General features: G+C 41.0%; 2 protein-coding genes and 1 long non-coding RNA gene across 12 annotated transcripts in view; 1 reads left to right on the forward strand and 2 right to left on the reverse strand.

The window, feature by feature from the left end:
- dnajc6 (DnaJ (Hsp40) homolog, subfamily C, member 6) overlaps nucleotides 1-5322 on the reverse strand; it is a 34335-nt gene extending 29013 nt beyond the window's left edge. For 4 of the 5 annotated variants that reach the window (XM_085138656.1, XM_085138653.1, XM_085138654.1 and 1 more), the window contains exon 1: nucleotides 953-1151. In XM_085138656.1, coding sequence (XP_084994782.1) covers nucleotides 953-1151 — 199 coding nt within the window. Of the gene's footprint in view, nucleotides 1-952; nucleotides 1152-4900 lie in introns of those variants that run through there. The other variant, XM_085138655.1, reaches the window with a different exon arrangement.
- Nucleotides 1457-12463, forward strand: LOC146498823 (uncharacterized). 5 transcript variants are annotated; one of them, XR_014870342.1, is made up of 4 exons: nucleotides 1457-1572; nucleotides 2418-3192; nucleotides 6707-6778; nucleotides 11593-12463. It is a non-coding gene; the product is annotated as an uncharacterized LOC146498823 (long non-coding RNA). The 5 variants fall into 5 exon arrangements; XR_014870341.1 differs by having other exon boundaries at nucleotides 11331-12462; XR_014870340.1 differs by lacking the exon at nucleotides 11593-12463 and having other exon boundaries at nucleotides 2418-2675; nucleotides 2917-3192; nucleotides 6707-8463.
- Nucleotides 7212-14531, reverse strand: ak4 (adenylate kinase 4). Of its 2 annotated transcripts, XM_085138660.1 has the most exons (6): nucleotides 14188-14531; nucleotides 13958-14112; nucleotides 13032-13151; nucleotides 10713-10885; nucleotides 9819-9937; nucleotides 7212-9225 (listed from the first exon to the last, which is right to left on the reverse strand). In XM_085138660.1, exons 2-6 carry the CDS (start codon nucleotides 14097-14099, stop codon nucleotides 9099-9101), a joined length of 681 nt encoding a protein of 226 aa, XP_084994786.1. In that variant the 5' UTR covers nucleotides 14100-14112; nucleotides 14188-14531; the 3' UTR covers nucleotides 7212-9098. The 2 variants fall into 2 exon arrangements, with proteins under 2 accessions (XP_084994786.1, XP_084994785.1); XM_085138659.1 differs by having other exon boundaries at nucleotides 13958-14526.
- Between the last annotated feature and the right edge of the window lie 376 nt (nucleotides 14532-14907).

Here is a 14907-nt window from a genome sequence, read left to right on the forward strand (position 1 = left end):
TGCTTTGCTATTATTAAAAGTGGCAGAGTCCATGGAAAGAGCCAAATGTCTGGCATGTGACAAAAATGTATATTTGTATCATGAGCCAGGTATTTGGCTCTTATCATGGAGTCTGCTATTTTAGGAATAGTAAGTATGGAAGGAGCACAGGCAACAGAAACTATCCCAAAACTATACCACCCTATAGGATTTATTTTTAAACAAAAAACTGAATCTGTCAAAACCAATGAATTCAAACAGCTGGATTAAATTACAGCACTTTGGTGGATTGGAGTTTTTGTTTTTCTTATAGATCAGATATGTGGGGCTAATAATCTGTCATCAACAACTACCAGATTAAAACCTAAACAGAGAGGATTTGTGCTTCTACCGCCCCAAACTAAACAAGATTTATCCTCTTAACTGTTGACATATGATATTTCCGCTACAGCTGCGGTAGAATTTTGGTCTTAAAGCCCATGTGTAAAGTAAATAAACCATGAAATATGGTCTACGTAGCAGATAGCACCCAAATGTAGCAATTAAATTACTTTGCATAGACTTTTCCCGTAATTTTAATAGGGGAAAAAAATGATAAGTGTTTAAAAAATTCAGAACATATTTTTGGATACAGTAAACATCTGCATCTATAGAAGCCTGTTTGAAGTTGGTAGGGACAGATAGGTCATGCAAGAAGAGTAAGGCGTATTTACATATTCATATGACATATATGTTTACATCTATTTTACAGTAGCAGCTCAGTACAGTCTCTTAGGTGGGGTCTGGGATTTTAGGATTCCTCTGTAGGCTACTTTCACTTATGTTAGCCATTATGTTGTCCACTGCTACCAAGACAATTACAGGCCGCGGTAACACTCAGTAAAGTCAAAACACCTTCATTAAAGCCCTTTCCGCGTCCACGAAGGCTCCAAACGCCATTCGGAAAGCAGCCGGAGGCGGTAGGGGCTCTTACCTGAGCTGTCCATGGTGCTGCAGTCCTCCTCTCTCAGCGGGCCCGCCTTCGGTCCGAGGGTGGCCGATATGGAGCCTCCAAGTGTGCCGCCGCTGCTCCCTCTGCCGATGCTGAAGCTATCCCCTCCGCTATCGACCAGCTGCAAAGATTCATATCCATCGTAACTGCTCTTTTTCTTGTAGGCCCCCAGCAAGCTCATTACCAAAGGAAACAAAAGAAGGGAAATTAAACACAAAAGAAGCCCAGAAGACGTAGAAAGCGACGCCGTCACCGCCGCTACTGCCCGAGCTGCTGCTGCTGCTAGTGCCTCCTCCTCTGCTGCTGCTGCTGGGTGCACCACATGTCCGGGGATGAGAGGGTGGCCGCTCTCCTCTGTTTGTGATAGAAAACCGGGTGGTCTCTCTCTCTCTCTCTCTTTCTCTCTCCCTCTCTCTCTCTCTCCTCTATTGCGTCCTCCCTTTCTCAGCAGCGCATTCTACTACGACGATTGTGCTACTGCTGTAGTCCCCGACTGAGTACAAGGGAAATCCACCCCAACTCACTCACAGTCGTCCTGCGTTAAAGCTGCACTCACACTCTCTAATAGGCTGGTTGAGACTAGAAGCATTCGTTTAAATCTGGTAAGTAATATCCCAAATCTTTCACTTGTTATATCATTAATGCAAAGCATTAGGACAATTGTAAAGAACTGCACTTACTTCCAGTGTTTATGCTGGATTAAATCATATTAAATGTCCCAAAATAGTTCAAAATGCATGTCACAGTTTAACAGAGTCCATGTCTTTAAGTGACTTGTTTTGGGCAAAACTAATAAAGAACCCAAAGGTATTAAAATTTACAATAAGACAGCAAAAATGTGGAATTAAAATGGACTCACATAATCAACAGATGATTTGAACAGTGGCTTCTTTTCTCCCAGTAAATCAGTTCATTTTTAAGTGATGAAGGGGACTAAACTGTTGGATTTCCACACTCGAGTCGAATGATGAATCGTGCTTGCAATGACATGTGCATAGTAGAGGCAGAGATTTGAATGGTCTGAGGTGTGTGTGTAGATGAATTGTTGATTTAAATGATAATGCTCCCAGTGTTGCAATTGAACACCTGAATTTATTTAGAGCTGCTTTTGTTTGTGTAAATAAGGTCCAGATTAGGGGACCATAACTGAGAACAGTTTTCATTTGACTCCTGCACTAAAAATGAACAAGGACTCCTGGCTCTGTCAGAATGAATAAGAGCAGGGGCACAATAGTGCCATGCTTTGCCACAAAAAGGAAACTCTTCCTCATAAAGAATTTCTTTTTTTTTCTTTTTTTCTTTTTTTGGGCCAACTTGGATTTTAATAGCCATTAAAATTAGGCAGATTTGTCTCTTAGCTCCAAATTTGTCCGTTTCATTTTTGTGTTATGACCCCAAGTCCGTGTAGGACAAAGCACTGACCAGTGATGGCATGCTTCCTTCCTAGGCCTTGTCCCCTGGCAACAAAAACCCTGCATGGTTCTGAAAAGAGGACATGAGCCTGGGAAACCCTTTTAGGAAAATAGACGGGAGCTCAAAGCACAGCGGGAACGGAATGTCCAAAAGGGAAGAATGATACCCCGGCCATAACCGGATGCAACGTGCTGCTCCTGCATTGTTGCAAAGGAGCTTCCAGTCTAGTTCCGAACCGTGCCTTCCAGTATTTAGCCAGTGATGCCCTGCATGTTGAGCACACAGCAAGCAGGTGCAGTATGAGCTCTTTGCTTTGTCATTACACATGAACTTAAATACTTATTTGTAGCATGTAATGTGCTTTAATTCATCTCGTTGTGTTTGTCTTTTTGTCTGTTCTGTATTCAAATCTGTATTTTATAATATATAATATAATCTGTAAAAATTTGGTTTTAATGTCAAGGTTACAATTAGGCAAAAAATTATGGCCACCTCCCTAATAGTATGTTGGTCCCCCTTTCCTGCCAAAACAGCCCTGACCCGTTGACTCCACTAGACCACTGAAGGTGTGGTATCTGGCTCCCGGATGTTAGCAACAGATCCTTTAAGTCCAATAAGATGTGGCAAGGGGCTTCCATTGATCGAAGTTGTTTGTCCAGCACATCCCAAAGATGCTCGACTGGATTGAGATCTGGGGAATTTGGAGGCCAACTCAACACATCAAACTCCTCAAACCATTCCTGAGATATTTTTTACTTTGTGGGAAGGCCTTCTTCCCATAGTGCGACCTGGTGCCAGGTGTTCCCCAGGTAAGCAGCAAGCACAAACCCAGCCATCTACATGATGTAATAGAAAATATGATTCATAAGACCAGAACACTTTCTTCCATTTCTCTGTGGTCCAGTTCTGTGTCCATTGTACAGTGACGTACAGGGGTCAGCATGGGTACCCTGATTGGTCTGCAGCTATGCAGCCCCTTACGCAACAAACTGTGATGCACTGAGTACTCTGACACTAAAGTGAGCTACAGTAGCTCATCTATTGAATACATGGGCCAACCTTTTTGCTGTGAGGTGACAGTGCTAACCACCGCACCACCATACACCTCTTATATTGTTTTCCATTAAATTTTAAACGACATGGGAGAAGCTGCTATTATGACCTTCTGGGAATTCATTTCTATTTCCACTGTACTGCTATATGGCAACTGCTGTAACGTGAAAAGAGGCTGTATCACAGTTTATAATGGTTTTACCATTAAAGGTACCTCAAAGGTAGTTTGAAGATTAATCATTATCCCTATAACAGTTAAAGCGGAATCCAGGAATCTGCTGCATCAGCTGCACGACTCTGCTGATAAATCAGGTAACAGACCTGAATCAACTGCTGAGCCGGTGTTGCATCAGTTCTTACATGTCTGAGTAAATATTGTCGCTGCTGGAGTGTGCATTGCTGTAGCTTTCATCAGCACTGTCATGAAAATCTACAGAATGATGCTGCCTGTTTATCTGACTTTCTCTTCACTTAACCATAAAAAGCCTTAAAGCCCTTGTGCACACAATTTATACTGAGCCATAATGAAACCATTTACGCCTGTTTGCATTAAACAAGTCATCCTCTAAATCCTGAGGGATGACTATAACACCCTGGTGCGAAAGGTGAGGCAGTGGTTAAACATCAATCCACGCCAAGGCCTGTAATCCGCTCACGTGGTGTGCGTGACGTTTGGTGATGTAAAGGTACGCTATTGGATCAAAACAGAGGAGCCTTCCTCTCAACCAGAGCGAGCCCTCGGTGATAAATATGGTGCATGTGATGGAAAATACATAGCACCCTCTCTTCCTACAGCATTATTTAACACCGGTGCTCTGACTAAACTGTTTCTGTTTCTTGAAATTTGTCCTGCGAGACTGAATTGAGGACGGGACATACAGGATGTGCTTTTAACTGATTTCCTGAAATGCAGTTATGGTCGAAATCACCTGCCAATAGAAAAATCTAAATACTACTAAAAAAGAAAAGTGCCAGTCCTCGTGACGTGAGCCAGTCACCTCAGGTCGATGCCAGTACGAGCAAAGTAACAATAGCTGTGATTTTCTTGCAGAAGGGACACGATGTCTTATATGCAAAGGGGGGGAGGGAAAATCGTTGCCTCTGACAGAAATAACCCAAATGATGTCATTCATCCTAATCGTGAGCGCATCTTGCAAAATATAGGCCAACTGCACAGAAACAAGTGTATTTTAATTTGTTAAACTCTAATCAATCCTTCTTTTATGCTAACTTGGAGGAAACATTTCTCCTTGGAAGCGAAATCTGTCCACCGAGCAGGGATGAACTGTCGGGGAAGTGGCCACAATCTCCGGAGGTAGATATTATGTAACATCCACACACGGATCGTGATGCTCTCCGCTTCTCTTCCTGCTTTGAGGCCACAGCAGAGCCCGAGACGATAAATTGTAATTCTCATAAACTCAATCAAAGAGTGCGAATAGAAAATCCAGCTGATGACTTTACCTTTCTGAGCGCCTTCTACCATCCTCCCGGGAGCGCCGTCTTGTGCCGAGGTGGAGATGCGCTTTGCGCTCTGCTCACAGACACCGACCTTTGATTTGTCATTCGCTGCCAGTCAAAGGTCAGTGCGTTAAAAACGCCCTGTGAGACCTGCTGTCATGTAACAACTCCCCGGTAACTCCAGGTTAACCCGTAAAAAAATGACAGAAACAACAGGAGGCTACGGCATCATCATATAATCACATTTTGGAACATGATCAACAAACAAAGTCCCGCGATGGCGATTGGTAGATCTGTAGAAGATGTGGATGAGTTACAGGCAAGGCGGTGGTGGGAGCGTGGATGTTCGTGAATTTGTACAGTAGAAACTGCGCCGCTCAGCGCAACCTGCCTGAACTGAAGGGGGAAAACCCGGAGTGGACTGCACGGAGAAGCGAAGAGCAAGGAGAATGTTTCCCCCCCTCCCCCACCACCACACACTCTCTCTCTCACACACACACACATTAAGGATTGTCCATTGACATAAAACTGTTGTCGGAACCATACTGAATTTCACCAGAGAAACACACACACACACACATATGAAGAGAGAGAGAGTATGCATAGTATGCAAACGGCTACCAAACAGCCATCATAATTCGTCATACAATGAGAACAGGACAAATCAACAATTGACAATGACTAATTAATATTAAAATCTGTAACATAATGTATTGTTTGGAGTTTAGTCTGTTACTGTTACTATTTTTTACCATTTCTTCTTGGAGCAACTGTAACCCACATAATTCCCTTAGGGATTAATAAAGTATTCTGATTCTGATTGTTTCAGGATGACCTGCCATTATCCAATGACACATCTGCTTACCTGTATCTTTTGCTTGTTTCTCCTCCTCTTCTTTTCTATTTTTTTTTTTAACTGACCACCTGATGGCTTTGAACTTTTCTTGTCCATCTTCCATTGGTTTTAATTTCGCACTCCAGTATGAACACAAATCCCCCATATCGAGGATCGCCACAACATAACCTAAAAGACCTACACCTTAGTTCACAGATTCACTTTGTTTATTTCTGGGATTTCACACAACCCAGGACTCAAATCATGAATACATCATGGGCTTGGATTTACATCATTATGAATGAAATGTGATCTACTTGGAAGCAGCTGCCCCCCTCCCCTTTCGACAGGTTGTGTGTGAGACTTTAAATCATCAAACTGTAAAATATAAATTTTAAATTGTTATTGATCCCTTTACCCCTAGTCCTAAAGTGTATGTTTATTTTCTTACTCTTCTTATATATATATTGTTTGTTTACTTGCACTGCTGTAATTGGAGCCTCGTCGTCTCGTCTCTCTATATACTGGACTGTATGTAGCGGAGATGACAATAAAGTTTTACTTTGACTTCGGCAGCGAGCAGGCGCACCGAGGGCTCTCGCGCTCACTTTTCGCGTACAGAATTGCGAAAAAACATCGGTGCAAATTATAAGTCTGTATCATAATGTCTGGTGTTTTCGTGTTTGTTGGTTTGTTTTTATTTTGCGAGTTGGTTATTAGATGCTGCTCCAGCCAGCCAGAGACTCCCCCGCCGCCCCGCCCTCTCCTCCCTCCTCCCAAGCAGCAGGCTCACCTCGCAAACGGAGGGTGCGCCTGCTCCCAGCAAATGGGCGATAGAAAATCGATCGGTACCTGTGCCATTCCCGGGCAATAATAATAATAATAATAATAATAATAATAATAATAATAATAATAATAATAATAATAATAATAATAATAATAATAATCCTCGTGTTTGATTTGGTTTGTTGCAGGTGAGAACATTGTTCATCATCCAAATCTGAATCAGGTGTTCACAGTCGACCCTGCTGCGCCTCCCGTCGAAGGTAAACACAGCAGATGAGACGGTAATCCGCGACGGTGGAGAAGGCCTTTCACCCAAGCTCTAATTCACGTGGGGTTGATTCACAGATCAGAGAGGATTAGACACGAAGGGAGGACAGAGATAGTATTCCTAAGCATGCTCGTGTGGTTTCAGTGTGTGTTAGCGTTGGTCTTTTAAATATGCCCTGCAGCTGGCACACATTTAGATTTTGGCGTTTTGCTTTCCTCAGAGGATTTGAGAGATACAAGATTCACACATTTATATTTTCTAGAAAGAAAGACAGACAAGAAGGAAGAGAGACTACATTAGTATAGACAGAAGCGTGCACTGTATTTAAAGTCCTAGGAGTAGCTATTGCACAAGTTGTTGTGGTGACACAGCCCTCTTTATTAAGTAGAGAAACAGTTTAAAGAACACACTGTACACACAAGGTGTGTCTTTGTACACCCATTATTGTCATTCATTTAATTATCTCCTAGGTCTCGTACACAATATTGCATGATCTTAAGAAACGTATCTAGTTGTGCACAAGTGCATGTTGCTAAGCAAGTACTGGCTTAATCGCATAGAATAACAATGAAAGCTGACTGAATGAATGAAACCTGGGTAAACAGATTTAACATGCCTAACATGTTTTGACAACACTTTATGAACACCAGGCAAACCCATTGCCACATCCATTCATTTAAGAAGCATTCAGTCCTACACTGCACAGTGTAAACCCACGTCCCTCTAAGAGTCTGGATTTGTCCTACATTAGCAAATATGTATCAATTTATTTTGCTCCTTCCCCGGGCTCTGTTGCACTCTCATGTCTACTTCCTCTTTGGTCTTCTGGTTACAATATGAGAGTCAACTCATAGTACTTTTAAATCAAATGTACAACATACCCATACAATCAAAACACAGATAATGAAAGAAAAAAACCTCATTACAAACCTGGGATGTAAAACAAAGAGAAGCTCATGGGAAATGTGCTGCAGTGAATAAAACAGATGCTAATTTACATACAAGTTTTTAAAATGGTTGGACAGCACTAACAGAGCTACATCAAATATCTTAGAAACGTATTTGATGATGGATGTGTTTTAGTTATTAGTGTGGCTAAATTACCGTCTCAGTCATCATTTCATAAGCTATTGTGTATTGTGAATAATCACCTGCAACTTTCAAACAATCACATGAAACAAAAAAAGCCACAAAGCAAAGTCTGCAAAGACCTACTACATTTTGTTCACCCTGCAGCACTGATTTATACATTCAAACAATCCAGACATGAGAACATCTTTGCATCTATGACCATATCCGAATCATAAAAGTATTTAGCTGAACAATCACTGCAAAATCATTGCAGCATACCAAAAATATCACATTTTGGTGATCAGAATCTCAAGGCAACCTTATGGCATGTTTTAAGGAATGTAACAATACTGAACGCACTGATCTTCATCCCAGTGCTGCTGAGTCACTGTACAGGATTCTTGTACAAGTCCAAAGATGACTGCAGACCAAAGTTAACAGCATTTCAGCAAAAAAGATTAGCAGCTTGTTACAGCTTGCACTGTCTGTGTAACTGATGGCTATAGTGTACAATCACAAATACATTTAAATTAAAAAAAAAACAGTTCTGTATGTAACAGATGACTTTGCATGTAGCACACAGGCTTTAACAGGTTTCTAGTGTCTCAAATGACTCAAATGATGTTTTCATATAAGGGGCGATGATGAACATTACTATTGCTCAGTTAAGGCAATGGCATGAGAATATTTACTCTTCATGTGTGTTTTCTAGGCAATAATGTGATGATATTTTATGCTGTGATTTATATTTAAAAAACTGTAAGTGTTTTTAATCATGTGAGTATTATTTCCCCCATCGTTTTTGGTTTTACTATAAAATAAATCAGACGTTAGTGTTTACTTTACTTTACCCATATTGGCTCATTCAGTGGTTGGATCGGAGCAACTGAAGATCAAAATTCATGCGTGATAAACTGATTAATGAAAGTGTTGTACAAAATTTGGATGTTTAAGCATTTTGGTTTTTAGCCGGCTTGAACGATCTTGAATGTTTTACTGTCAGGATTCTGAATCTGAATTTGTCACAATCTTCATTCTATAAGTCTTTGAAAATTTTCATACAACCTTTCGTTTGGAAAACTGGACAGTCAATGAGAAACGTGTGTGTCAGTGACCTGGTCCATTGTTCTAAAGTTCACTCTTAATGGCAAAACCGAAAGCTGACACCAGGCCAGTACGTAAAGGCACCACTGCACTTCTTCCCACCCTTCCCCTTGGTTTTTTGTTCAATCGGGGTAGACTCATGGTGTCTGAGCTTGGCAGGTATCTGATGGCTGTGTGTGCATCTTGGTGCTGAGGAGAGAATTGATATAAGGCCAAATCCGGTCCGTCTCTGTACCAGAAAATGAGTGCAGGATTCCTTGTGACCTGAGTGAAGAAATAGGAGAACAAATGAGAGGAAAAGCAGGTTGTGGGTACAGTTCTTACATTATCTGGAGGCTGTACCACAAAATGGACAATTTAGAACGGATGCATCAAGTGTATTGACTTTTCTATTAGCTTATTTCCTACAATCCCCACATTTCAACTGAACTGACAATAATTTGAGAGTCAGGCGTGCCATGCTAACTGCAACTAATGCAAACTTGACAATGTAGAGATGAAGTAGGGTAATAAGAAGTCACTTATTTCTAGCTCTGTGACCAAACATTTACACACATGCAACTGTAATCTCCAAAAGTTGATTCTGTTCATCTGGACGTAGCGTTTTTAGTGGGAGAAACGTTTCAAGATGTCCAGATGAACAGAATCAACTTTTGGAGATTTACATACCTGGATGATTGAGCATGCATCAAGACATACATGTAATGTTCAAACCCAAGCTGTATTACTTGTATTAAATTATCATACTTTATATTTCCTCTAGAAGCTATTTAAATATGACTATGATTAAACAAATGTAAAAAAAACAAAAAACAAAATATAAAGTAAGATCAAATGAAGTGCAAGTATTTACTGACTTGTACAAATTAATTACGGGTTTTGCCACATCTTTGTAATGTCTCAGTCTGGCCGTCAGAGCCTCCGGCTTGTCGTCATCGTGCTGAATCAGTGGCTCTCCTGTGATGTCATCCTTACCCTGAGGAAGGCAATGATAGGTTACAACAATGCAGCATAGGCAAACACAACACAAATCCGTGAAATGACATTTGCAAATGGGATTGAAGCACAGTACAATACACTAAATTAGCAAACAACAGTGCATTTGCCTCCGCATGCTGCATTAAGTCCACAATATGCAGTCAACATGATACCCATATATTGATCTTAAGGAGCTTACTTTCAGGAATATTATAGTCGACATAAGATAAAAAATATGGCAATCTGATTCCATTGTAATTAGTTCATGCTTACAATTTGCAGTTGTTTTAAGAACATTTTAACTATACAAAATACTCCGTAAAAACAACAATATCATAATTGTGAATCGCTAACGTGCACTGGAGTCTTCATATCTTCACGTCACACCACTATGAGTCACACAATGTTAAATATTGCATATTTAAGATAATGATAAGTCAGTTATATATAATATAAGATAGTTGTGATTATGTGCTAACTGGGACTTTGGAAACTTTAAAAAAAATAAAGAAACTAAAGAAAACTAATCACAAAGCTGTGGTGGTGGTGGTGCAGGAGTGTGGCAACAATCCTCCCCCTCGTCTGGTTTCAGCCTTTCATTTTGGCAGGTTTCCACCCTGTAGAAGAAAGGCACTAAATCCCTAACAGCTTAAAAAAAAACCCACAATGACACAAAACCCGTCAGGAAGAAACATCCACACAAAAAATAAAAATCTAAATTCCAAACTATTTCAAACTTTGTGGCTATGCTGCCACTTCCAGGCTGCTGACACCTGCACTCGGGGAGGGTTGAAGCCCATGTTGTAGACCCTGCCGCTGGCTGGATGGATCCAGCGGTCGCTCAGTCTCTCCTTGAGAGTCTCATAGGGGATGTTTAGGCTGATAACCAAGTCTAGCTGATACAAATTGTTGAGGGCCAAAGCCTGTCCGAGTGTGCGGGGGAAACCTAGGCACAGTCAGGGAGAGGGAAGGGAAAACATGAGTCATCGAGTGGTCAACCAGGAAAAACCAATGTTACACACTGAGTTAGCTAAAAGACTAAAAAGTGAATGTGCACTTTTGAAGGTACGATCACACCTGAGGAAGAAACAGTTTACACGTGAAATATTCTGTTTTACAGTTTCAGATGCTGTTATTTCCTCTTGCTAATATCACCAGCTGGCAGAAGGTGTTTACAGTTTTCCTGTGGAATGGCTTGCAGTCATGATATTATATCAGGATTTTGCACTTGTGAATGAATGGGGTGAAAAAACCCCGAAGCTTTCAGTTACACGGCTTTTATCGAGCACCAGCAGAAATGACAAGCCAGCGCCTTTCATTCATGCTGCCAATCCCTGTGTCTAACTGCTGCACCTCCAATCACTATGCTTTCAAACTTCTGATGTTTGCAGACAACATGACCCTTATTGGGGTCATCTCAGGTGGGGATGAGTCTGCCTACAGGGGGGAACTGACCGTCTGACAGCCTGATGTAGAGACAACAACCTGGAACTAAACGGTGTCAAAGCAGTGGAGACAACTGTGGACTTCGGGGGATGGGGCTCAGCCCCTATTTTATGCCATGTTTTTGTTATGACACTTGCACATTAAACATTTGTTTTGGGTGCTTTGATCTTTATCTGGACACTTCTTCCTTTCTCTTTTTTTACTCAGAAACCACAAGCCAAGAAACCTACGGAACACAAGGAATCGATACAAAGTTTTTCAAGGACGTACGATGGCAGAAGTCAAATCTACAAATGGATTCTGTATTTCTAGTTCTGTTGGCTATGACAATGCAGGTTTTTTTTTTTTTACAGTTGACCTTAAATGTTACATTACACAGTGTTCCTGGTTTGTACCTTTCCTCTGTGTCCAAGAACTGACAGTTCTCGAACCCTCCTGTTCTTTTTTTTGGTTAATAATGCACCGTTAAAACTCTAACCACCAGGGTTAGAGCTGCCATGCCAGAGCCCACAAATGAATCACAGAAAAGCACTAAATCAAAGATACACAGAAAGAGACACAAAATACTGAAGACATGCCAAAGACTGGGAGTCTATAGTGCATGTATGTAGCTAGGTAAATGAAAGCATGACATGAACTTTGAATGGTAAAAACCAAATATCCAGTTGGCACCAGCAACACAGACTATCAAAGGCATGATAGAGGCATGATCGAGGAAATGCAGGCGTGTGTGTGTGTGTGTGTGTGTGTGTGTGTGTGTGTGTGTGTGTGTGTGTGTGTGTAACCTTGATTTGCTTTCCCTCTTGCTCAATTATTTGTTCATGCTTCAAGGTTTGAATTGGTTTAACACCCACTAGCTTGTTTCGTCAATGTTTTGCATTTCTCTTGATGGCAGTGGCTAATATTCAACCTTGAAAAAGACACGGTAACCTGCAAAGTCAGCGCTTTATTCATGTAACAAGTTCCTCCAAAAGTATGAGTATCCTGTATAAAGACTGCTATTAATGACTGACTGATGAAAAGTATGTGATTATTAGCATATGGTTAGAATATCATAAAAAAGTGATCTTTTTTTTGGGGGGGGGGGGGGGGTGAAAGGTAATGGACCAATGCTATTGCCTGTAAATGCTTAAATAAGCAGGGGAAAGTGTTTTTTACATTTTATTTTACCTGTGAAGCGTGTACACACACTTGCAAAACCAGTACCTTAAAAGTCTGTGAAGGTTCTTAGTTATCCAGGTCATCGGACCATAAAACTTCATTACTCACATGTAGAATAGTGAGGAGAGTATTTTTTTAATCCCCTCAGATTTAAGTAAAGCCAAAGCATATGACTCTTTGTGGTTAATTTTTGAAAATACAGAAGTGTGTCTTTGCTTTCTTTCTTTTTTTTTCTCTCTAGCTTTCAGCGTCAGGATTTGAGGGGTGGCACCGAGTGGTGGCCAATCAGATTTGAAAGATAGCTGGCAGTTCCTAACACTGCCATGAGGCTGCATCATGAAAACATCCCTCCCAACCTCACTACAAACAATAAAGACAGAGTAGTGGGGCAGGGTGCTATATGTAAGTGTTAATGAAAAAGTAAAGCAAAGCAAAGAAAAGAAAGAAGCATTCATTGTAACAAAAAACAACCCAGTTCTTCTTACCATCCAGCAGCCAGCTGTGACCGCTCAGCTGTTCCAGTCTGGGCAGCATCAATCTGGTCATCACATGGTCAGGCACCAGCATGCTTCTCTCCACATAGGTCTTCACCAGCAAGCCTGCCTCTGATACACAACAGACAGGTGAAAACAGACAACGTGTGTCTGTTTGTGATTCCGGATTCTGAAGTTCATAAACAAAACAGGACTGGGCCTGTTGTGTCAGTGTGGAGGTCTCACCAGACACTCTACAAACCTGGAGCCTTATCCATCTGAAATTACAGTGTAAACTCTGTGGCCTACTTAGATAATTGCATAAAAGATTCATGCTAAGTTACAGGGTTTGTCAAGCAAACATTATATATATATATATATATATATCTCCTGAAACATGGCAGCAAGGTTTTCTTAAGGCACATGTGTTTTTACTTAAGCCCTCCATAGTGAACTAAATGTTATTGTCAGTGTGAGCTTGGCACATGCTGGGAATTAAACTGACTGTGTTTTTGTAGCCACAATGAGGAAGTGCAGAGAGACACACGCACGCAAAAAACCCAAAAAAAGAAAGAAAGACAGAAAGAAACGGTTTTAGGCTGTTTGGAGAAACTGCTGGAGTTAGTGCTCTGGGTGAATTTGACTGAAATCAGATACAGTTGATAGTAACAATAAATGTCTTGCTCGGTGCAGTTTGGATAGAGGGCTCAAAGTTTGCAGTGAAACAACTGTGGACACAAACAAATGCGCACAACTTCCTCCTGCAACCTTAGCAGGATTGGTATTTTTGCTATTTTTGCATTCGTGGGAGAAGGAGGGTCGTGAATTTAAGATATGCAGGGAAGAAAATTAAGAGTTGCATCAACTTTTCCCTCTGCGCACGGTTTCTTCCTGTTTACACCACAGTATTGCCGCTTGGGTTGCTGTGCATATCCTACCTGTTTTTGCCGCTATGCCCTCTCGTAGAAAATGACCACTGGACAGATACTGCAGGCCAAAACTTTGCGCAATCCTCTGGGATATCGTTCCTTTCCCTGATCCCGGTGGACCCATGATAGCAGCTCGGAATAACTTGGCCATATCTTAAAAGCTACTGTGAAAACAAAAACTCTAAGATGCTCAGATGTCACTTCTGCAGGTTGTGCGTCAGAGACAGAGATAGGCTCACCTTTTAATTAAATTCCTCATCAGTTGCAAGCATGAGCAATCAAACAGATCTAAGGTTAGGACGGTTTAAAAAAAAAAAAAACTCTGCCAATGTAAATTTCAGCCTATCTCTGGAGTCTGTGGATCTTTACGCAGACAGAGCCCACTTTCTGCGCACAGTGGGACTATCCTGCTCTCAGACTCGGATCAAGTCGAAACACCTTTTTTTCTTTTTTCTTCAGGCTCTCTTATGGATACGTTACGCTACGCCTTCGTCTTTAAGACTAGCGATTTGTCTGCAAATGAATGAGGGAGTCTCCAGAACGCCCTATTTTACTGCGCACATTCATCCAGAAAAAATGCGGATGGGAGAACGTCGCAGGGTAAACTGGTTAATGTAGTTTTCTTTAAATATACAGCCCACAAACATATGTAGACTAATGGGTCACTCTAAGACAGAGAGGGGAACGTTTACATTAATTGTATTATTATATGTAACAACGGCATAGAAAATAAATCCATCCATCTATCTGCCAATCTACCATAGCCACGTGTTAAAATAATAATATTTACCTCACGTAGGCGCGTACAAATACATCAAAATAATAAAAAAAAAACAAGGAAAAAAGGAAAAAGATTATTTAAAAAAATAAAATAATTATTGTCGGTCTTAAAAAAAAAAAGTGGGTTTATTTGTATTACACAGTTAATTGCTTCGCAGTGGGAAGGTCACTTTAAACCA

Source organism: Neolamprologus multifasciatus, chromosome 17 (assembly GCF_963576455.1).
Source record: "Neolamprologus multifasciatus chromosome 17, fNeoMul1.2, whole genome shotgun sequence".
Taxonomy (NCBI): Eukaryota; Metazoa; Chordata; class Actinopteri; order Cichliformes; family Cichlidae; genus Neolamprologus; species Neolamprologus multifasciatus.